We start from the raw sequence: 24,687 nt of genomic DNA, 5'->3' as shown, positions 1-24,687 counted from the left end.
GAAGGCTTAACAACCGTGGATAGTATGTTCCACTTATTGTTAAAACAAATATATATCGAAAACCAAAATTATGTTTTAACCATTCAGGAGTTAATATATAGTTGCTATTGTAATGTGTCAACGATGTCTCTTTCGAGAAGGAAGATGAATAAAATATAATATTAATTAAAAGAAAAAAAAGGTTATGAACTAAATTATCTTCAGTCTGTATATTCAATTTAATTAACTGAGAAGTTACTATCGAATTATATATATATATATAGCTGGTGTTGTTATATATTTACGTATTAGATTTGTTAGTGCTAATGTGCTATACATTTTTTATTAGAACAATTTTATAAATGATATACATATTTAGTCGACGACCATGACTAAGATATCAAACCTATTTTAATCAACTTATCAAATAGACTCAAATATGAAAAAGGAGGAATTGAGGTATTTATATAAATGAGCAAGTTGTTTGAAATACGACAGGGGTACATTTAAATCGAGGGAAGTTTGGTGAAAAAGAGATTGATTGGGTGAAAAGAGGTAGCTGAGATATGAAATCGGTCGAGAAGAGAAATATAGAATTATAGAAAGAAAGGATACATATAAATATAAAAACAAGAGGGGAGTTAGCTTTTGTAAGATGAGTGAGTATATGGTCAATTGGTGATGTTTCAGAAAGTCAATTGGTTTTAGGGATCGTGAGGGCAATAACTAAATCGTAATAGATACTGTACTAGATAGATTCATATAAGACTAAAGATGTTGATATGAAAAACAAATGAAAAAGAACTAAAGATGTTCGAAAAGCAGTTGATTAATTCCATTTTGATGATAATACTCGTTTTAGTGATACTATATTAGTTAGAAGCAATATTGATTAAAGCCCATTTGAGATGAGTCTATATGATAGATTTGAAATCTTCGAAATATAAAACAAAAAACTGGCTCACTTTTTCGTACTTGGTACACTCACCTACCGATCCAATAATGTAAGAAAATTCACCAGTAAAATAGTCTATCTCCTTTTTCTTCTTTCTTGCAAGGCAGTTTTTGGGATCGTCTGGGGGGTTTCTTAAATTTTTTTTAAATATAGGTACTTTAACAGAATTATGTATATAAATAAGGTTTAAACTAGAAAGGAAACGCAATGTGATCCTCCTATATAAAGGAACCTTCACAATAGCAAACTTGATCAATAATCATAGCTAAGTAAAAGAAAGAATTCTATAAAGCAAATGGAGAATTTAGGGTTTCTAATAATTTCGACCTTTTTGCTTATATTTGCAACTCTTCTCCCTTATCCTTCCGCTTCAACCACCCGTCGATTTCACTTTAATGTAAGCATTTTTAGGCAGACTTACCGATACCTACAACTATATTTTTATGATATGATCATACTAAAGATTTGGAAAAATTATACATCATTTGTGCATATTCAAGATTTTATTGCTTATCAATCATAGTATATACAATCTTTATCAATCATAGTGTATACAATCTTTTAACGTGGTAAACATAGTAGTAACATTTTCAATATATATGATATACAGTAAACGTTTTTGGTTTCTTGGGGTTTTAGGTCGAATGGAAGAAGGTAACTCGATTGTGCCACACGAAACAGCTTTTAACGGTGAACGGACAATATCCAGGGCCGACCGTGGCAGTACACGAAGGTGACACCGTAGAAATCAAAGTGACTAACCGGATTGCTCAAAATACAACTATTCATTGGTAACAATTCTCGTGCATGCATAATTCACTTTTAACATTGTTTTTACTTCTTTCTGTGAGTTTATTTATCGGTTGAAATTGGGGTTTGTGAGCAGGCATGGGTTAAGGCAATACCGAACCGGTTGGGCTGATGGACCGGCTTACATAACACAATGTCCAATAAGATCAAAACAATCATATACATATAGATTCAAAGTGGAAGATCAAAGAGGCACACTCCTTTGGCATGCTCATCACTCATGGCAACGAGCCTCCGTCTATGGCGCTTTCATCATCTATCCGCGGCAGCCTTATCCCTTTTCCGGCAGTAATATCCAATCAGAAATCCCCATTATACTTGGTACAAAATCTAACTTGTTTTTTTTCCTTTTCATTTCCCGTCAAATATAGTGTATACAGTTTAGAATCAAAATTATGCGATCTTAAAATTAAGCTGGTTCAAATCCTCCATGCCAACGACAAAAAAAAAGTGCCTATATCATTTTAAACTAGTTTTATACTTTTGTTGCACGATGTAAATTGAATAGAAATGTGAATTGGATGATGTAGGTGAATGGTGGAATGATGACGTGGACATGGTTGAGAAAGAGATGATGAAGACCGGAGCTGGGGCTAAGGTTTCCGACGCTTACACCCTTAACGGGCTTCCCGGCCCACTTTATCCTTGTTCTACCAAAGGTCCAATTATTTTTCTATTAAACCGATGATTTAAATTCCAATCCGAATCGATTCAATTCCGGTCCAGTTTGGTTCGTTTCTCACTGATTATGATCGTGTGCAGATACTTTCACGGCGACCGTAGACGCCGGGAAAACCTACATCCTCCGTGTAATCAACGCAGCTCTAAACAACGAGCTCTTCTTGGCTGTAGCGAATCACACGCTAACCGTAGTCGAGGTCGACGCGGTTTACACCAAACCGGTTCATACCAAAGCAATCATGATCGCTCCCGGTCAAACCACCACCTTTCTTCTCCGCGCCGACCAACTCTCCGGCGGCGAATTTATCATCGCCGCAACTCCTTACGTCACTTCCGTCTTCCCCTTCAACAACTCAACTGCCTTCGGATTCCTCCGATACAGCGGCAGAAGCAAACCGGAAAATTCCGAAAATACACGGCGGAGACGGCGATTAACGGCAATGTCGACAGTCGCAGCTCTTCCGAATATGCTGGATACGAAATTCGCGACGAAATTCTCCGATAGCATCAAGAGTCTCGGATCAGCGGAGTATCCATGTAAAGTCCCGACGAAGATCGACAAGCGAGTGATCACCACGATAAGTCTCAATCTCCAGGATTGTCCGCCAAATCAGACCTGCGAAGGTTACGCCGGGAAAAGATTCTTCGCATCAATGAACAACATCTCATTCATCAGACCTCCGATGTCGATCCTCGAGAGCTACTATAAGAAACAGAGTAAAGGAGTTTTCTCGCTCGATTTCCCAGAGAAACCACCGAACAGATTCGATTTCACGGGAGTAGATCCGGTATCGGAAAACATGAACACCGAATTCGGGACGAAGCTATTCGAAGTCGAATTCGGATCGAGATTAGAGATCGTGTTTCAAGGAACGAGTTTCTTAAACATCGAGAACCATCCGTTACATGTACACGGACACAATTTCTTCGTAGTGGGAAGAGGATTTGGGAATTTTGACCCGGAGAAGGATCCGAAAAGGTACAACTTGGTGGATCCGCCGGAGAGGAACACCTTTGCGGTGCCGACGGGAGGATGGGCGGCGATTAGGATAAATGCGGATAATCCAGGAGTTTGGTTTATTCACTGTCATCTAGAACAACATACTTCTTGGGGATTAGCTATGGGGTTTATCGTTAAAGATGGACCTCTTCCTTCACAAACTCTGCTTCGTCCTCCTCATGATCTTCCTCAGTGTTAAAAATGTGTTTTATTATTATTACCTGGTTTGTTAGGGTTTTGTAAGAGTGTTTAAATATAAATCTAGATTGTCATTTTGGTTTTAATTGTCAAAATGGTTTGTGAATTCTTAATTCTTATTATTAACCCAAATCCTTATGATCACTAGACAAAGAAAACATAAACCCATCGGGTCTCAGAGAAAGTTGGCCGTCTTCAACTTGAATTCATCCAACAGAGTCTCGAAGCTCATCATTTCGTCTCTTAGCCAAACAGTCACCTGTAAACGAAAACAAAAGCAAAAACACTATGTTTGAGAGAGGCTTGATGCTCAGACATATATTGGAATGAGCAAAACTGGACTCGAACCTGTCCCGTTCTAGCCTCTTCATCACCCACGGCCAGTATGTAGTTGTACTGTGCAACCTGAGCTTCTTGCACCTACGCACAACCACAATCAGCATTCAAAAGGTATACGGGAACATAAACCTCAATTGTTTGTGCTCAGGGACCTTGTAACAGTTACCTTCTCACTGACGGTTCTATCTGTTGTGTCAACATCAACATAGTAGCCAGCTTCGTGAATTTGATCTCTCACCTGTTTGAACATATACAAACAATTGAAGATTAGGTAGAGATTTAAGACTCTGCAAGTAAGCTCGTAAAGAGTACAGTCACGAAGGTATAACCTTGTTTGCGTAGGAACGAGAATCCTCTGAAACAGAGCAAACTATGGCCTGGCGGGGACTAAGCCAGAAGGGCAATTTTCCTTTGTACTGTTCCAACAATATGGCAAAAAGACGCTCAACAGAGCCCAACACCGCTCTATGTATCAGCACAGAACTCTCTATCTCCGTTTCATCCTCAGCTGAATATTCCAGTTTGAAGCGATCAGGAAGGTGAAAATCAAGCTGATATTAGGCAACAACAGAAACAACACAATAAATAAACTACCAAGAGAAATGCAGGGGAAAGAAAAAACAAGAAAGAGTTTGGGAACCTAACCTGTATAGTAGCACACTGGAATTTCCTTTTCATTGCATCATACACTGTTATGTCTATCTTTGGGCCATAAAATTCCCCGTCTCCTTTGTTTTTCTGCAGAAAACATCAAACTTAAGAATGAATGCGTATACTCTGTGAATAATAAAGTTGAGTAGAAGCATCAGGAAGTAGCGAGCACACATACAACCCATGTCTTTCCAAAATCATTTAGTGCTTCTTCAAGATCTTTCTCAGCTTTGTCCCATTTTTCCAAATCTCCAAGGTATTTCTTTGGCCGCTGAAATTGAAAATTACATGCAAACAATAAGCTACAAGATCATATCACGAAAAATGAATCAAATCAGGCAGAGGACAAATATCCTACCGTTGAAAGCTTTAGCTCATAGGTAAAGCCAAATTTTGTGTAAGCATAGTCAACAAAATCCAATATACCTCTCACTTCTTCTTTAACCTGAAAATATATACAGAATACGTCTAACAAGAAACTGGGAGGATAAGGAACTCCAACGTTGCTGGATAAGATACAAATATCACAAACCTGCGTCTCGCTACAGAATATGTGTGCATCATCCTGAAAAAGATATATGCGAATGTCAAACAAATATGCAACATGAAAAGGAGCAAAAAGTATGTTGACAAGTAAGCAAAGGAAGTGCTTTAACATGGCAAATAGGCTCTAATGTTAATGCCAGAGTGCAGGAACTTTTCATGCTCTACTAAGCTCTGCTCTTATGTTAAAGCCGCTGTTCAGGAATTTTTTGTGCTCTATCTAGTCAACTCCTAAAGAAGTTTAACTACGCCAAAAAGGTTCAAAAGGTACCTGTTGGAACTGTCGGACACGGGTCAACCCACTAAGATCTTCACTTGCCTCATTTTGATACAACGGTCCAAAGTCAGCCAGTTTAATGGGTAATTCTACATGCCATACCATAAAAAGATGGTGTCAGTAAAGATAGGAGATAGAGTTTACAACTTCATGAGTAAGATTGATAAAGAAAAGCATTTTAATTAATTCTCCCTATTGTTGTCCTTGTCGAAAAATTCACAACTATAATGAGATCAAACTGCACTAACGGAACAGAGCGCTAACCGTTATATGAGCGAACACTGTGTCGGAACATCAAGCAGTGACCCTGGCAATTCATATGTTTGATCCCGTAGTTATGTATGACAGTCTGTGCATGGAGAATAGAGAAAATCATTTCTTTCACCTGTTAGAAACGTAGAGCTACAAATGGCACCTTAAGCTAGCTAATTGCTAAAGTAACAAAGTCAAGAAGACTGTTAAGGTTTCCAAATGGCACTCAAATCAAATGATAGACTAGAAACTTTTCTTTTAATTTATAAAAATTCAAATAAATAATTGAGTTATATAGAGCCCCTATGTGAGAACCATACTTACCAATCCGGGTGTTTGAAAATCTAACTTGAACATATTTTTCTGGTAGTATTCAGCATGTCTTGATGTTTCCCAGAAATCCATGGTGTAAATAACTGGTGTAATGACCTGCAAAAATCAAAGGTTATTATTTAGCAACCCCGCGCCGCCACACATAGTCTTCAAGTGTGTTACATAGTGAAATGAGAAAAACCTCAGTGTAACCCATTTTCCAATATTCTTTCTTGAAGAATTCCATCAACTTGTTATAGACGCGAGTGCCATGTGGGAGGTAGATACAATTTCCAGGACTGAAACATATATTAATGATGAGTTGCGTGAAACAAAAATAAAGAGGAACTAACAAACACAAAATTGTAAATTAGAACTGAAAGAACCTGAGTGGGTGAGAAAAGAAAAGTTCCTGCTGTTGGCCCGAGAGTCTGTGGTCATATATCTTGGCTTCTTCTATAGACTTAAGATAGTCCTACAAAGATAATAAAAACAATGCAAAGGCATGATGATGAAGAATCTTTTTTAACAAATAAAGCTAGTACCTTGAGTTGCTTATCATCCGGATAAGATATCCCATACACTCTCTGCAAGCTTTCGCGGTCTTTGTCACCTTTCCAGTGTGCGGATGAAGCCTGAGATGTGAAGGAACAAAAAAAAACTGGATAGTTATGAACTTGGAAAACAAACTAGAATTCTGTAATGTTGTAGATAGAGTCGGAATGTTCACCTTCAAACACTTGAAAGCTTTCACAAAGGAAGTATTTGGTATATGTGGTCCACGACACAGATCAACCAATGGGCCACATCTGTAGACTGTAGTGGTCTCGTCTTCAGCCAAGTTGTCATTGATAATTTCAACCTATAAGATAATTAATTAACAGCAGAAGAATAAGTCCAAAAAAGACAATCCAAAGGTTGAATGATTTTTATATCACTTCTTCTCTAAAATCTACCTTAAATAAATTATCAGAAAACATCTCAAGAGCCTGATCTTTGGTCACTAGAATCCTTTCAAATGGTTGTCCTTCCTGAGATGTAGATATAAATAGAATTGGGACACTAAAAATTGGGTGACATACAACATTCAGCAAACATATTACGGTCACTAGAAGAAGCCATACCAGAGCAGATTTTGCAGCACCTTCTTCGATGTGTGGAAAATGATCGTCGTTTAATCCCAGATCGCCATGATAAAATGCATCGTAATAGAAACCCTGCAATAACAATCCACTACTAACATCAGAGATATAGCCTCTCTTTCCACATTACTGATGAAATACCAAGAACCAAACAATATTGATTCCTCCTTTCTTTTTTTCTGATCTTAACCAAAGAAACATAAGAGATAAAAAAAAACAGATCAAGCAGTGACTGCTGTTACCTCATCTATGGTTTTGCAGGGTCCAATGCATAGCTTGCATCCATACTCCTGCTCGAGAGCCTGGCCTAGAATGTGAGCACTAGAATGCCAGAAAGTATCACGGCCTTGGACGCTATCAAATCCGAAAATCTCTACCGAACAATCACCTTCCAGGGGCCTATTCATGTCCCGCAGGACATGATCAACCGAAGAAACCAGCGCAGAATTTGCCAAACCCCTAGAAATCTGCACTGCGATGTCAAGAGCATGAATATTGGTTGAAATGTTGAGTATCTTAGACAAATCTTAGGATTAAAGTTGATTAAAAATAATCAAACCAACATCTTAAAGTTAAGATTTGTATCTAAGTTAAGATGTTTTTCTTAACTTAAGATGTTGCAAGGTGTCACATTGTGATTGGTTAAAAAATCAAACAAAAGAAGAATTTTTTTTTTGTGTTTTATATTATTTATGTTATAAATTGTATCTATGTATGTTTTAATTTTTTTAATTTGCAACAATTATTAAATTTTCTATTATTATAAATTTTATTTTTATATTAATATTTTTTTTTATAAAAACCACATGTTAAGAACCTACCATTAATCACACAAAAATCTTAACCAAAAATACTACTTAAATATATTACCAATATTCCTAAGATTTATTTCTAAGATACTACCAATAATCATGCTCTAACATATCTACACATATTGGGAAATATATCTAAGGGATTTTTTCAAAACTTTCTAATTAGAAGTATTCATTTAGTTAATTATTTACATATTCAACCAAAAATATATATTAAAATAAACAAATTGTCTAATAATACATTAAAATAAAATGGAATAGAATTGTTTAAAAGAAAATAAAAAAAATTGGACAATAGACAAGAAATAAAAAAATTTAAAAAGGAAGAAAAGACAAGAAAGGAAACAAAATTAGATAAAGAAGATTTTCCATCTTATCTTATTAAATGTTTTCTGAAAAAACTAATGTTGTGATGGTGGAACTGATTGGTTGCCAATACTCACGCATAGGCTCATTAAAAGGATAGACAATGAGCTCACGAAGGGTCATTGGCTGAAGTTCAGCCGCTGAACGACGTTAGTGTTGTAATTCTCACATCTAACCTCATTGAGGTTAGTTCACTCTTTCTTTATGTCTCTCTCTTTATCACACTATGTTCTTGTTCTTGCTTAGAGAGGAACACAAGAAACGTTTTTGCTTTAATCTTCTACATTGTATTAATTGGATCACTTCTTACAAAGCACACATACACATTCATATAGTAGATTTCTTCTACTCACCATACTCACTCTCTTAGACTCTAAACTTAGTCACTATTTGACCTTACTTCTAGACTTTAGACTTAAGCATACAAGCAACCTTACACAACCTTACCTTAGCTACTAACAATCCCAACAACTCTCAACTACTCTAGCTTAAGTACTTTAGCTAGAATAAGATACATAAGTTAATTCTTACGAATGGGCCACAAAGAAACATACTTCACCACTTTGGGCCTATACTAACTTCATCAGCCCAATAAGACAAAACACAAAAACCCACTTCTCTTGTTGACTCTGTCTTTCTTCTCCTTTGTCGTTGACCTCTCTGTCACGACATCTTCTTCTTCTTCACTTGCTTCTTCTTTGCTTTGCTTCTTCATCTTCTGAAGCTTCTTCTTCTCTTTTGCAAGTTCAATCAAGGATACAATTCCAACAGTTAGTGTCTGCTCCAGAGATAAGATGAGCAAATTCTTCTTGTGCCTTCTCAGTGTTGTGACGTCCGTCAAAGAAGAAATAAGCCCTTTGGTACTCACATAGCTTCGAATGCACGTTTACCATACCACAACCGTAGGCATCGTGCGTTCCCACACCACAACATGACGTGTTTGACACGTAAAACACTGCTTAATTATAGTGTTTATATATACTGCATCAATTATTTTTTATATGCAACAAGTCAAGTTAACATTTTTGGTTTCGATATTGTTTGATTCGGTTCCATCACACTTAAACCAGATCATCAAGTTGTACCATTTCGGTTTTGATTGGATGACAAGATGACTTACTGTAGTTAAGATGCCTATCTGTCCGACGAAGAGCAGCGTTGTAGAAATCAAAGACGGTGAACTGAAAACCGGGAGTTTTTTTTTTGCAAGGTCGTGCAACATTGGACCAATCTTCTCGTTGTGTTGTTTGACTAAATCGTTGAGTGGCTCGTAACACTCGTTGCCTGTTTTGTATTCTTGCCTCGATATTGGTAAGCAACCCAATGGTGCTAGCAATTGAATCGCGAATTTACTCGCTTTTAAAGAGTGTAACAACTGCATAATTAAAATGTACGTTAGTATGCATATATACAATGTATAAATTAACGTGTTATCATATATATATCAACAACGTACGTTGATGTCGATCTTCAATTGATTAATAGCGGAAATGACAAATGCTTGCAATGCTGAGCAGGGGTGTCTGGCGTCTGCGTTGAATTTGTTCTTAGTAAAGTTTAAGTAATCTTCGGTACCAATGTAAATCATAAACAGTGACCTTCCAATGAAATCGTCGGTCCAATTTGATTTTATACTTCTAAATATATTCACTTGCTGATTTAGTGTCATCTACATACATACACATACACTTGTGAGAAATTTAAAAATACGAAAAAAAAATAAACGAGGGGTTACGTACGGATGTTTCCGAATTGCCAAGAATAGAAGTATCGGCGACCGCAAAACTGGCTCCACGTGAAACATCAACGCCTGTTTTAAGTACTGGTGGGATCTCTTTAGGAATGCCCATGAATTCAGCTTTATCATGGATCACCAAATAATTATTTGCAATAAAACGATTGTTAGTAATCATGTTTTCCTATATTTTGATAATCATAAAACGTTTCAAATTTGAATTTATATAGTGGATCGGTCAATGCATAATAGATTTTAGAATAACGTAAAAAAGTAGGAAAAAGGGTATTAAGTACGTAGAAACATACAAATATGTAACTGTAACGTACCGATCAGAAAACTTGCCGTTGGGGTCATCGCGGGATTTCCCGTAGGGCCAAAAGCTTTGAGGAGGATGTTGATCTTTGCTTACAAACACTTTGTTTCCAGCGTCGAATTAAGAGTCTCCGAAAGTGAGCAGTCTTACCGCCGGAATACCCTCGCCGCCGACGGCAGCGACAATTATATCGGATTACGGAAGAGGCCGGTTGATACCAATAATGCCCCTAGAGGCTAGAAGAATGACCAAATTACAGTTTTCTGCCATAGCTTATTAGTTATGTGAGAGATGGAGATGAGATTGAACTTATTGATAATACATGAGTTCTTATATAATCTAGTGATTGTTGTTGAAGAGATGAACATATTCGACGCCTTGAATTAGGCTTTTAGAAATGAAACTCAAGTCTCGTGTTTTGTCCCTCCTTATTATTCTACGCGGTTGGTTGCAAATGGTTTAATTTGTATGAGATCTGAACCTGATTACTATAACCAATAAAGTTTAGAGAAATTCTCACATCTGACGTGTACATGAGTTCCAAAAAAAAAAACTAATAAAACGTTTACAAGAGTTACCACCAGTAGAAATTAGTTTACAAATCGATCGAGTACCACAAGGATGGTAGTCCACGTGTAAGGGATGATCCTCCTAACCGACGGCAGAAATGATGTCACGTGGCACGAGGAACAAAAGGGATCGTGGGTAACAGCTGAGCCGAAGACACGACACGTATCATAATTGTGGATGCAAAGGAGTTTGAAATGGCCTATGCATGGCCTATAGGTTACACTAATCCGACCAAAGCTTCTTTTAACCTTTTCCTTTTGTTTCTTCTTCCCCTCGGTCATTATAACCAAGCCAAAACTACATTGTAAATGCCCCGAAAACATTAATTTACCTATGAATGAGTATAATACTTAACTTAAGGCATCTTAACATGAAGTTATATTGTTTTAGACATTGATATTTTTCTGTCCAAAAACAAAGAAAAGACATTGATTTCTTTTTGTTTTGAACATAAAGTAAAAATTAGTTTTGATTCCCTCATTGTAATGTATCAAATTTTTTCTTTTTTGTTTCTTTAATATCTTAATACTTTCTTTTATAACGCTTACCATTTTTTACGATGAATCTCTGACCGACCATAAATCATATGACACGAGTGGATATTTTTACTATTGACGACAAAATAACGCATCATAATAATTTGTTTTTATGTAATTTTAATTATAAATACTTGAATTTCTTACAATACTTTAAAACAAACAATTTTACATACTTTTTTAAATATTTTTTTTCTAAACAATAGTTAAATTATATAAAACAAATTTTACAGCAAGCCACGCTACGCGTGGCTATACACGACAAAATAACGCATCATAATAGTTTATTCATTTATTTATTTTTATATTGTTATTACTATAAAAATACTAACACGTTACTAAATACATATATACGAAATACATTCCGAAGATAAATATTTATTCTACTTAAACATTTAGAAATTTATTACGTTTATATATGTAATTTGTTCTTTGGAAGTGGATGTCTATGGTAAACAGGGATTCCATTGTTTAAATGAAACAGCTTGTATGGCATTTTACAGATGCAATAGATATTTCGTAAGAAAACTAAATTATTATTGTTTTAATATAAACAAAAATGATTAATTCAAAAAAGCACACTAAAATAATTTAATAAATATGAATATAAAAGAAAAAGGAGATTATCGCCATGGTGCTTCAAATTCATTGTATTTGTGGATGCTATTATTAAATAATTCTTGATGTAAGAAACTTATTTCCTATATAAACCATGACTAGATGCCCATCCGAATTCGGACATGCGACAAAACAAAACAACGATTCTTTAAAATAAGAACCTCCCTCTGTTTCTCTCTCTCTATATCTCCCTCTCTGTTAATCGATGGCAGCTTCTGTTGATCCTTTGGTGGTCGGAAGAGTGATCGGAGATGTGTTGGACATGTTCATCCCAACCGCCAATATGTCTGTCTACTTCGGCCCCAAACACATCACTAACGGCTGCGAGATCAAACCCTCCACCGCAATCAATCCTCCAAAAGTCAACATCTCGGGCCATTCCGATGAGCTTTACACTCTCGTATATATTCATCTTCTCACATCTATCCATTTATGCATTAATAAACATATATGTGTATATATACATTATAGTAGAAACATGCATGCATACATTACTTCAACATCATTTTTAAGATGTCCAAATGCATTTGACACAATCTCTATTCAAAAATTGTGTTTGCTATGATAAACTTCAAATATGTATATTTATTGAAACTATTTTCTTAAGATATTACACATATTTATTGGTACATTCACATAGATGTTGACGTAATTTTTATATTATAGATACATATATATCAATGAGTTTCCAATACATAATTAAATGTGTTAGTCACGGTTTAGCTACATAATTAAATGTGTTAGTCACGGTTTAGCTGAAATTTTGATTACAATAATAACATTTAATTAATTATTTGAGATAGACGGCGTGTTGCATGTGTTGAAATTTCATTGGCCGTTTGTAAATGTAAATATTTTGATGCATGCAGGTGATGACTGACCCGGACGCACCTAGCCCAAGCGAGCCGAACATGAGAGAATGGGTCCATTGGTCAGTACCAAGTGACGCACTCTTGTTTTTTGTTTAGTGTAACAATTGTACATCAACGTGAACAATTTACTCATAACGTATAAATAAGGGTGCAATAACACTATTAATTATTTCAAATTTTCAGGATTGTCGTGGATATCCCCGGAGGCACCAGCCCCTCGAGAGGTATGAAAAAAAATTATCAAAGCTAAGTTTTCGATTTTGAATACAAATTGCTTTACTTTATTTTAGGATTATATGATCTTTGTTATAATTTTTACAACAGTGAACAGATCTTGCTTTGTATATTGCTTAATCTGCTTGCATTATAAATAAAGTGACGTTAGTGTGAAAGGCATTAAGAAAATATAGTAATAGTTAATTATGTCCATGATGATGTGTTTAGATCTAATTGAATAATTCCATACTCTTAACTTTTATTATTCATTAAAACATATTATCTTTGGACCGTGGTGCTTTCGGTTAGATATGAAGTGAATATTATAAGAATAAACATTACTTGCTTAGAGAACATTTCAATTCCGTGTGGCACGATATTGATTGGTCCAAAACCATATACCTAACTCTCTAATAGGTTGCTTCTGTTATATATTTTTAGTTGGCAATAGCCAAGTACTTTCCAGCATTAACATTTAAAAACGAAACATAAATCAAATAAAATCCATTATTCTTAAGAAAAAATGAATCCAAGTGGTTTAGGTCAGTTTTTAACTATATATTTTATGTATAAGGAGCGAAAGATTTCTCATCTCTATGGGATTAAATCCCGAGATATTAATATTAGAGTCACTATTTAATTTTCCTATGTTTCAAGCTATGTCCCATACTTACGACATGTGGTGTCTTCTGAAACCAACATCTCATGTATATCCGTACGTCTGCATTGATGTATATCAACTAAATAACCTACACATGTCATCTTATACAAAACCTTAAACACTGAATAAAGAAAGCCGTTTTGTACGATACGAAAAATACTATAACATGTTTCCTAGCGAAAACAGTTATTGCTTAATGTATTTTATATTAGTACGATGAAAAATATTCCATGTTTTAAATTTCAGGAAAGGAGATACTTCCATACATGGAACCAAGACCACCAGTGGGGATCCACCGTTACATTTTGGTACTTTTCCGGCAAAACTCACCGGTGGGTCTGATGGTGCAGCAGCCGCCATCACGAGCCAATTTCAGCACCCGAATGTTCGCTGGACATTTCGATCTTGGTCTACCTGTGGCCACTGTCTACTTCAACGCCCAAAAGGAGCCTGCTTCACGCAGACGCTAGTACAAGAAACAAACTAATGCCATCTATAAATGAGCCAAAAATCCGGAACTTTTTGGTTTAAAAACCGAAAGGAACCTTTACCTAAAAAACCAGAGCGGACAAAAATGTGGGTATTATATATCAAACCACATTTTCTATTAGTCCGGTTATAGCTATGTGCCTATGTCTATCTATATAGCTTACAAATATGTGTATCTTTTTTTAAAAATCTTTTTCATATGGAGTGTTTGCAATAATATATGGTGTTCGTCTCTATATTCTCCAAATAATCATATATTAAGAGTTATAAAGAAAAGATTACATACCAAAATTAAAGAGATTACAATCGATGAAAGAAATCTAATATACTGTGTTTTTTCTTGATTGTAGTCTTCTTGTTCTCTGCACTTTTACAGTTTGTTTTCACTTTGAAACTCTCGGTTCTAGGTTTTGCTCCACGCACTCTCTTTGTCGTCATGTTCACATGATCTTGAACTTCAGCTATATCTACTTCTGTTGTTTCAAATGTTTCCTTCACTGTGTTCTTCGCAGAGTCTTGTTTGATTCCAGAATCTTCAAGCTTGGGCAAATCGATTGTAACACCCTCTTCTCGATCCTCGTGTCCGTGAGAGTTTGGTGAAGAAGAAGCCACGTCCATTGCTTTGCTTTTGGTCACAAATGAAACAGCGAGTTCTTGCAAACCGTACTCTGCAAATTCTAGATTGATTTCATCGGTTTTTCTTATCTTGAACGGGTTGTTGTCTGGAATAAGTGAGGGATTGCTGGGCTGGATAACCACCTGATCCCTGTTAGGCTGTGAAAGTAGTTTGTGTAGATCTGAATCTTGTTTAGAGTACATCGCCTTCTTCAGAGTAGCTTCTGGATAAATCGTAGCTTCATCTGCAGTCCTTTTGAGCTCTATTCTTTCCTCACTTTTAGACGAAGAACACACCAAAAAGGAGCTTTCCTTTTCCTGTTCCTTGAATGATCGAACAGGCTTTTGCAACTGTCTCCTAGGAACCGAGAAGCGGTTAAAAGCCTCCATGGTTATGGGATCAATATTACCTTCAGCAACTGCAGCAGCAACAGATGGCGATAGATCTCTGATAAGTTTAATGTGTCAAGGTGAACAGAACTGCAAAATAATCACGTGAAAGTTTATGTGATGAATCTTCTTTTTTTTTTTTTACTGGCATTGTTGTGTGTTTAGAGTGGTTAAATGCTCTGCTTTTGCAAATTAAGAGTAGACTGAAATATTTAGGGAGGGGATGAAAAAGGATACGGTCCCAGGAACTCAAGTTGTCCAACTGGTAAATTCAGGAGGTTCTGGGAGAGGGGTTTCAAGTGCTTGAGCTTCTTAGCATCAAAGTCATATCTGCAACAGATTCAATTAAAGGGAACAAAGTAAGGAAAGAACCATAAAAGAATGGATATTAGCAACACCTGAATGAGACCGAAGTTACTTACATACGAGCATGCTGAAAAACTGAAACTGCTTCCGTGAAAGAGCTGGAATAATCATCAGGAACTAGTTTGCCCTTTTTTGTCTTGAGAAATGACAAAACCTACAGTATTATTCCCACATTTGAATGTCTTAGGCTTTTCTTTTAGAGATGGGAGAAGCAAGCATTTGCCAAAGTAATTGCTTACGCGTTCTACACTCTGGTACTTGGAGATGAATGCATGAGCTCTTGAAATGCCAACACCAGGAACCGATGGGAGAAAATCACAGCCCGCTAATACGCACATTGCTGTAAAAGGCCAAACCAAGAACAATTATTAACACAAATGTATCACTATATGTTGGGAGGATTAGACAATAATATACTACTAACCAGTGAATAGCTCTTGATCAAAATTCTGGAAGGAAGGCTTTTGATCAACGGCTTGGAAAACATTATCTAGAATTAGTTCCTCTCCTTTACCATAGCGGTCCATCTTAAAAATAACCTTTTTACCATACAGAAGTTGGGGAAATATATCATACAATGCTCTTAAAACACTTATCATAAACTTGTTTTTTTTAATGTGAAAAACATCTTACAGCTTTGCAGCCATATGCAAGTAAATCGCTGTCCTCGGTTATAACTGCAGCAATCCCACCATGTTCCAGTTCGAGGCTGGATAGGTATGCTAGCTGAGCATCAGCCTCATATGGAGCTACAATAAACTCGACGTTCTCTGATTTCAGAACCTGAGAAGTTGTTAGGGCCTATAGAAGATTCATATTTCCCTAAGAAACGGTACTCAGTTAATAAACAATTTTATACCTGAATCAATTGATGAGCCATGGATGATGTTACACTAACTGCTCTCTGCACATAGTGATGACAATAGGCATGAGCTCACACAATATCATAGTCTCGACCAAAATCTAATAAAGCAGAGTACATGATAAAAAATTACTAACTAAACTCACAAAGCAACACAGCAGGAAAGCAAAACTAGACATAAGATTCAAGAGGAACATGTTATCTTTGAAGGATCTTGGAACTGGTTCAAAATTAGACATGAAAGATGGATAAAGAAAAAAGCTGCGTGTAATAAATGTCTTCCTAGTGTACACAGACTAGTCTTGGAGCTATCATTGGAGCTATCAGAGCGTAAGTAGAAGGTATTGCAACTCTATAGGCAAATAATTAAACAGGTTCTATATCTAAGCCATTGAAATGAAAAGAGCTAAGCACCTGAAAAAACTCAGTAGCTGCTAGTAACAAAGATGCTTAGTCTTATACATCTTATAGACTTAAGCCATTGAAATAAGAAGTAAGCACCTGAAAAAGCTCAGTTGCTGCTCCGACATTCCCTTCCTTAAGCTTCACCATTGCAGCGTCAAAGTTTGCCTTTCGCTTCCTGATAATCAGAATAAAATCCAAACGCTAAGTTAAATGAAAAAAAATTCATAAGCAGCAAAGGAGAATGAACCAAATAAGAAATAATAAAACTAAAAAGACTTGCCTATGACGTTCATCTCCAGTGGCAGCCTTGCAGGGCATATTACCACCATCGAGAACAACGACAGGGATGATCTCATAGTGTTGAAGAAGGTTGACTCTATGCATGAAGTAATCAATGTACCTCAGCTTCTTCTTCCCATCAGTGTCTAAACACAGCTCCATACTACATGAGTATGCTGTAGAAAAAGTTCCCCATCAAGTCATGAATTTGAGAACCACCCAGTCAATAGATTACCATCAGCTCGAAAATGCTTCAACTACTTGCCACATTCAATAATATATTTATTCTTTCATTGCAATTCCACGGTCTATTGCATTTGCTTTTGACCAAGCTCTCTCAGTTCTGGGAAAGGAGATACAACGAAATGGAGGATATTAAAGAGAGCAGGAAGCTTACCTCCTTTGTGTAGCCATGAATATGCATCGATTCCCACCTGGAAATGCAAAAATGTGTAAACCCATCATTTAAAAACTTGATTTTTAAAGGAGATATTAACCCAGAACGATTAACGGAAACTAAAATGGAGAACATTAAGAAAACAAGACGGAGAAATTACTCGTTTCCCGGCGTATTTCTGGATGTGAATGGGAAGGATGTAAGGTTTCATGAATCTGAGAAGGTCCTTGATGCCCATTTCCGATTTCTTATCTTCTTCTTTTTTTTAGGGTTCTTGCGGATTTGTCTTCTTTATTTTTCTTTTAGCTTTTTTTTTTTTCCAGTCTAGAGTAAAAAAAATCTTAGCGCGAAAAGGCAATGGCGGGAGTGATTAAAATACGATAGATGCCACATAAGTAGTAATAGCGGCTGTTCGAGTATACCAGTCTACGTGGCAAAATTTAGTTGGTCGAAGACGGAGCAGCTCCAAAGAGACCAACATTTTAGATGTTCATGGCTAAAACCTTCTTTTTAGTTAGTTGCAAATCAGTACTCACTGGGATTATTATTACTTATATATATATGTTACAACTCCTTTGGTTCAATGTGTTCAATATTGGATAAAGTTACAAATTTAAGAGTATTCCGCTATTCCACCATTTTGCTCTATTATTAATGGAATCATTTGCCGCAAAATGGGAGAATCGACTCCAAAAACCAAGATCTCAAAGATAAGATAAAGAAGCAAACCTAGATTGACATGAAAACAAACATCCTTCCAAAAACCTTAGGGTACTTTATGAGTTGCCGAAAAAACACAAGTGATAAATAAAACCAACAAGGAGATAGCAGAGAGCAAGTAGAGCACAAGTAATGAGATTACTAGTAACGACCAATACCCCAAACTCTGATGACTCCATCGGTATAACCACTGAACAGGGTGCTTCCGTCAGCGCTCCAGTTCAAGCTTGTGCAGTAAATAACCTAACCCAATCAACAAACAAATCGAATTCAATTTCCATAGTTATTTACATAAAATGTTACACCGAAAACAATGGAATATGTATGATTTATAGACCCAAAAACACATTTGCTATACAGGTTTCACATTCACATGACGCAACAGAGTATGCATCCATCTAATGCCTAATATGGAAGATAAAAACAGACCAAGAAGAGAGAGAGAGAGAGAGAGAGAGAGAGAGAGAGCCTAAGTCTATACATGGAAAGGCAATTCAAACATACAGAATTGCAGAATCTGAAATTGAAACTAAGTATAGACGAAGATGCATACATATATCATCGTTTAGCATTTGAATTGACCAATCCATGTAAGAAACTTTTTACGAACTTTCACATTTTCTATAACAGACCAACATTAGGCTATAACAGACCAAATCTTAATCACTAGTCATAATCAACTACAGGAAATTATTCCTATAATGGAGTCATGGGCTAATGTATTGTACCTTCCTCTTGGTGGCAGCAGGACCACTGTTGTCAGACTTCTCAGCCTCAGCCTTGAGATCAACCTTCAAATCCTCAACGATGCTCTTGCTCTCCAGGTCCCAAATCTTAATACCCTGTTCAGTTGCAGCACAGAGCCAGTACCTGTTGGGACTGAAGCAAAGGGCATGGATCACAGAGTTAGCTTCAAGAGAGTAAAGCTTCTTCCCCTCAGCCAAATCCCAAAGCAAAACCACACCGTCTTTGCCTCCACTTGCACAAAGAGAACCATCAGGTGATACAGCCACCGTGCTCACGTATCCGGTGTGACCAGCAAGAGTCGATCTGAGCTTGCAGTTCGAGAGGTTCCACACTTTCACGGTTTTGTCCCACGAAGCTGACACAATCGTCGGCTGGAGAGTGTTAGGGCTGAATCTGACGCAGCTAACCCAATCACGGTGTCCCTCACCACCTTCTGAGATCGTGTACTTGCACTCACCTAGAGTGTTCCAGAGCTTGATCGTACGGTCACGAGACGCAGAGACGATCTGACGGTTGTCGAGTGAGAATGCGACGGAGAGCACGTCCTTGGTGTGTCCAACGAATCTACGAGTGGAGACACCAGCAGCGAGATCCCAAAGACGGAGCTCGCCGTCCCAGCTGCCGGAGAGCGCAAATTGTCCATCGGAGGAGAGAACAACATCCTCAACGAAGTGAGAGTGACCAGTGAGACGCCTTTGAGCTACACCGTAGGCTTTGTCGTCCTTGGTGAGTTTCCACAAAATGATGGATTTGTCGCGGGAAGCTGAGACGATGATGTCTGCGTTATCGATTGGGGTGGCGATTGCCGTCACCATGTCAGTGTGTGCACGCATGGTGCCTTTCAAAACGAGTCCTTCCGCCATTTTCGGTGACTGGAGATGCCTCTGAAGCTAGGGTTTTCGTTTTCTCGGGGGTGGCGGAAATACAAAGAAGAAGGGCGAGAAAAACAGAAGAAGCTATTTATATGAGAGAAACAATAATTGGATTAGGGTTTGTTTAATAATGGGCTTATATGATTGATTTATTACTGGGTATTATGTTAATGGGCTTCTCTCAGTCCATATTTGGTGGCAGCTTCGTATTAAGAAGCGTGTTCTCTAATGGGTATATGATTATGAGCTAAAAGCCTAAAACAATCCCACTCTTCATTCCATACAGTTTTGAAAGCATTGGCACAAACCACATTTGGGCTATGAGTTATTTAGATGATTTAGGATTTGAGGAGATTGTTTGTGAGAATGATTCTCATGTTTTTGGGTGTTGCCAAAGCTACGTTCACGTGACATATGACATAATGGCATAACGAAGATGTTTCCTTAAGCCATAATTCCGTTATATATGTGGGAAGACAAGCAAATTATTGTGCGGATAATTCGTTATGTAGTGCCGGCTCTACACACATAGGCTCTAAGCGCAGTTATGTAGTGCCGGCCCTGGACAAACGAAATGGTAAACGAAATAGCGAGAACTCGAATTATCCACCTCTAAGTGTCTTACAAATCTCTTTGAAACCAACTGACCAAAAACATGCTTTCAACCAGGACCGGCTCTGGCATATATCATTGCTAAACACGTTTTTTCTTTACTTATATACTATCTTCTTTAGATTGTTGAATTCCTTATTGACTTGTTACAAGGAGAAACTTACATGTGTTTTTGTCTTACTATTTTTTACCGTCATTCACAGCTTTCATTTTCTGATTTTGCTTTAATTCGAACAAACAATATATAAGTGGAATAAATCATGAATGGCACACAAATATACTTACAACTTTGCATTTAGTTTACGTATATACACATTTATTTTTTTGTGCTCATTATTTTTGTATATATGTCAAATCTCTAACAATTCTTTTGTCAATAACAAATCTCCATACAAATTTAGATGTAGTACACCTGCCGAAATAGCAGAATATCTTTTTGAAATAGCAGAAAATCTTAGATAATTGCTGTTTCGAATGTAAATAATATGGATTATAGGAAAGCAATAAAAATTGCTAAAGGGAGAGAAATCTACAAAACCGCAGTTTGACTTACTTACACTGTTGTTTTACACTTGAAAATTTTTTGATATATAGATTTTCAATCTGAATGCAGCAATTAAGCCAATCCTTATTTAATTAGTTTATTTAACAATGATATACTTATTTGTTTGGCTAACTTATTTGAAAAGGCATTCAAACTTCAAACTAAATCTGTTGAGTATTAAATTTCTTCGAACGGTGTGAGACAACTACACATAATTGATTCACTTAAATAGAAGCAGATTCAGAGTAGTAGTATCGAGCAGATAACATCTTTATACAATGCATGGTTGATATGAATTGAAAAGTATTAACACGGTATATACTTGTTTTTATGCATCAAACTAAACGACTTTAGTGGGTCAGAAAAAGTATAATAGAAACTACAAAAAGATAGTCGTCGTGGTATAACTTATAAAAAGTTGCAAACCATTAACAATTACATATATGTTACCAAAAAAAAAAAAACATATTTTCAATCTAGTCAAGATCCATCATCCATGTTTATACACCTGCAACACACAAACAATGAAAAATCGTTATTCAAAAACTAAAGAGAGAGACAGAGGTATATGGAGGTAGAGATGAAGAGCTCCCTTCAATCCAAAGAAGAGTGAAGCCATTAAAGGGGTAAGTGAAAGCTCCTGAGATATGGAATCCATAAAAAATCCTTATTTTGAATTTGATAAGGTTTATGGGATCCATAGCTTAGCAGCTTTACTTTACCCTGCTAAACCCTCCATTGAACTTCAAGGAGCTCTTCCTCTTCTTCTTCCTTTGTTCTTGTCTATAATAGTGTGGATCTGCTTTGAGTAACTCTTATTCATATAATCAAGAAACCCTTGAACTCTTTTTTTTTTTATATAATAATTGGCAGCCATATGCATCATCTAACCTAAACCTATGCTTCATATTTATATGAAGATATTTGTTATTACGGATCGGAGAGTTAATAAAAACTAGGTAGAGAAACAGAATAATGAATTCTCGAGTTAATACAAAAAACCATAGAAAACTTATGGTTCGAAACAGAAGACAAATTGAGTCGGAAAGAACAAATGGACGAATTAAACTTGAATGAAAAAAACTGATAGTCTTGACCATACTATTTTGTGAAAAACCAGATCATCAGATCTATTATGATAGGTAAAGTCTAGAGAAGAAGAATCCTGAAAAGAAAAAAAGGAGGAGGAGAGAACAAGTGAATAAACCATTGAAACTTGAATGGCTTTTTAAAGACAAAAATCTTTGGCCGTAATGAGAGAGAGAGTGAGTAAAAGATGGTAATAGATCATTTCGAGGATTTTTCTTAAACTCATTAATATTTAGGATTATTGATTCATTTCTCACAGATTTTTTTATTAATCGAGGAACTTTTTAAAAGTGTTACTACTCCCTCCATCCACAAAAATAAATTTTTTATAAATTTTACATTCTTTAAAAAGAATGTATAATGATAATTTTAACCTTTTAACTTTTCAACACATTTTAAAAAGTATATTATTTATTATTGTTTAATAAGAGTAAAATAGGTAAACTGTTTTAACTTTAACATTAAAAACATAAAACTTCTATCTTTGTGAGACAAATTTTTTTTCAAAAAAATCCATCTTTGTGGGACGGAAGGAGTATATTATTCTTATTCAATTAAATAACAAAATTTGTGACTTAATAAAAAGCTATTGTCGCTCTTTTATTATATCATTTCATAAACCAGTTATTTACTGCACTTGTTACTTTACTTTCATTAACTCAAGAACTCACTTTCTAGCTTTTTTTCTTTTCTTAATTCACTTTTGTTTTGGACTAGTAATTAAATATTTTTATTTATTTCAATTGTGAATCACAAAACAAATCTTGTCAACGAAAGAAAACGATTCCAATCTTTTCCTAAGCTACTTTAGATTGAAAAAAATCAATAGAACAAGAATATAATAAAGATATTCTTGTTCTAAAGAGAGTGGACACGGCAACTAATGAATAGACGAGTCCGATAAAGATTTTTGCTATTAAAGTAACATTTTATTCATATGGAATATGAAACTTGGTTAATACATGAAATGATGAAAAAATATCTAACCAACCAAATTTAAAAGAAAGAATAGAATGGGTGAGGTGGTAATGAAAAGGACTTTAGGGAAATGAACTGACATTGTTTAGCTTTAGATTCCCTTCTACATAAAAACGTCACATGCCTCTTCATTGGCTTTTGTGCTACCCCCACTCCTTCTTTTATCATTCTTAAATCTTATTGCAATTTTGACCAAAAATAAAATAAAATCTTATTGCTGTTATAAACCATATAGATGGACTCTATAACCGACCATGGCCCATTAGGGTTGTACCTTATTCTTTGTATCCTGCTATTATTCTTGTATATATATCCCTTATTCTATTAATGAAAGACACAGTTCACAACACGTTATCAGCACGATAGCCTTTCACCCTAAAAATTAAAAATTCCGAAACCCTAAATCTCTCTCACAAAAACCAAAACCAAAACCCTAGCCGTCTCTGCAAACAAAATTCTAAACTCTATCGAGATAAGTTTTCTGTTCATATTTGTTTCTGCACGAATTTTGCACGGATTATCTGTTATCAATCATGTCTGTATTTCTGCACGAACTTTGCACAGATGATCTGTTATCTATTCTGTCTGTAGTTTTGCACGAATTTTGCACGGATTATATGTTATCAATTTTGTCTGTATTTCTGCACGAATTTTGCACAGATTATCTGTTGTTAATTCTGTCTGTAGTTTTGCACGAATTTTGCACGGATTATATGTTATCAATTTTATCCGTATTTCTGCGCGAATTTTGCACAGATTATCTGTTGTCAATTATGTCTGTAGATTTGCACAAATTTTGCATGGAATATTTATTATCAATCCTGTCTATATTTTTGTACGATTTATGCACGAATTATATGTTATTGATTCTGAACTGTTTTATGCAGTATATTACAGAAACCCTATTTTTTTTTCTTTTTACTAATGTAATAGCCATGTTTCCATGAGCAAAATTTTGAGTTTCTCAGGAATCAGGATTATATATATTGAGATTTTGTAGGAGGTCCCAACCAGCTAAGAGACATAACTGTTTCCAATCTCCGTATTAGATCTCGGGTCTCTCTTTCTTATCCAATTAAGATAAGTGCTATTTATTATGCTTTATATACATAATCCAATTAAAGTTTGATAAGATAAAATTTGCATGAAAATTGGCACATGTGATTTGATTTATGATTGGAGAATTAATTGAGAAGTTAGTGAATGGAAAGATGTTTAATAGCATGATAGATTGAATGTTTTAATATAAACCCTAGGTTAAACCGAAAGTAAACCGAAACCCTAAATCCTAGGTTAAACCGGTTTAATAAACCCTAAGTCACGGTTTAAGATCAAGTTTCCCATATAAGGAAAGTTTCCAGAAATAGAAAGTTTCCATAAATATAAAATCTCCATAAATAGAAAGTTTCCATATAAGGAAAGTTTCCAGAAATAGAAAGTTTCGTAAAATAGCAAGTTTCCCAAAATAAAAGGTTCCCTAA

The 24,687-nt window shown here is 35.8% G+C and overlaps 5 protein-coding genes and 1 pseudogene across 5 annotated transcripts; 2 read left to right on the top strand and 4 right to left on the bottom strand.

Moving 5' to 3' along the window:
* The first annotated feature begins 317 nt into the window (after positions 1-317).
* LOC9326325 (laccase-1) lies at positions 318-3,718 on the top strand. The gene is made up of 5 exons (XM_002892938.2): positions 318-1,331; positions 1,574-1,725; positions 1,821-2,065; positions 2,275-2,403; positions 2,507-3,718. The coding sequence occupies exons 1-5, from the start codon at positions 1,230-1,232 to the stop codon at positions 3,622-3,624; spliced, it is 1,746 nt and encodes a 581-aa protein (XP_002892984.1). The 5' UTR covers positions 318-1,229; the 3' UTR covers positions 3,625-3,718.
* On the bottom strand, positions 3,680-7,546 carry LOC9326324 (threonine--tRNA ligase, mitochondrial 1). Its single transcript, XM_021014041.1, has 18 exons — positions 7,382-7,546; positions 7,122-7,214; positions 6,954-7,028; positions 6,794-6,859; positions 6,543-6,686; positions 6,384-6,472; positions 6,200-6,296; positions 6,010-6,114; positions 5,698-5,782; positions 5,428-5,522; positions 5,146-5,178; positions 4,972-5,058; positions 4,792-4,884; positions 4,608-4,700; positions 4,292-4,513; positions 4,129-4,200; positions 3,972-4,043; positions 3,680-3,882 (listed from the first exon to the last, which is right to left on the bottom strand). The coding sequence occupies exons 1-18, from the start codon at positions 7,544-7,546 to the stop codon at positions 3,799-3,801; spliced, it is 1,770 nt and encodes a 589-aa protein (XP_020869700.1). The 3' UTR covers positions 3,680-3,798.
* Positions 7,547-8,317: 771 nt separating this feature from the next.
* On the bottom strand, positions 8,318-10,768 carry LOC9329046 (annotated as a pseudogene).
* Positions 10,769-12,201: 1,433 nt separating this feature from the next.
* LOC9326323 (protein MOTHER of FT and TFL1) lies at positions 12,202-14,564 on the top strand. Its single transcript, XM_002892937.2, has 4 exons — positions 12,202-12,492; positions 12,962-13,023; positions 13,148-13,188; positions 14,088-14,564. The coding sequence occupies exons 1-4, from the start codon at positions 12,298-12,300 to the stop codon at positions 14,309-14,311; spliced, it is 522 nt and encodes a 173-aa protein (XP_002892983.1). The 5' UTR covers positions 12,202-12,297; the 3' UTR covers positions 14,312-14,564.
* Positions 14,565-14,566: 2 nt separating this feature from the next.
* LOC9326322 (exonuclease 1) lies at positions 14,567-18,149 on the bottom strand. The gene is made up of 11 exons (XM_002890214.2): positions 17,805-18,149; positions 17,645-17,681; positions 17,249-17,423; positions 17,065-17,143; positions 16,561-16,605; positions 16,335-16,484; positions 16,126-16,240; positions 15,941-16,041; positions 15,758-15,855; positions 15,573-15,665; positions 14,567-15,393 (listed from the first exon to the last, which is right to left on the bottom strand). The coding sequence occupies exons 1-11, from the start codon at positions 17,880-17,882 to the stop codon at positions 14,631-14,633; spliced, it is 1,734 nt and encodes a 577-aa protein (XP_002890260.1). The 5' UTR covers positions 17,883-18,149; the 3' UTR covers positions 14,567-14,630.
* A 69-nt stretch (positions 18,150-18,218) lies between these two features.
* On the bottom strand, positions 18,219-20,093 carry LOC9329045 (receptor for activated C kinase 1A). Its single transcript, XM_002890213.2, has 2 exons — positions 19,093-20,093; positions 18,219-18,607 (listed from the first exon to the last, which is right to left on the bottom strand). Exons 1-2 carry the CDS (start codon positions 19,972-19,974, stop codon positions 18,506-18,508), a joined length of 984 nt encoding a protein of 327 aa, XP_002890259.1. The 5' UTR covers positions 19,975-20,093; the 3' UTR covers positions 18,219-18,505.
* Positions 20,094-24,687: the final 4,594 nt, after the last annotated feature.

This window comes from Arabidopsis lyrata, assembly GCF_000004255.2.
Source record: "Arabidopsis lyrata subsp. lyrata unplaced genomic scaffold ARALYscaffold_1, whole genome shotgun sequence".
In the NCBI taxonomy this organism is placed as follows: Eukaryota; Viridiplantae; Streptophyta; class Magnoliopsida; order Brassicales; family Brassicaceae; genus Arabidopsis; species Arabidopsis lyrata.
This window is presented reverse-complemented; position numbering and strand designations above follow the sequence as displayed.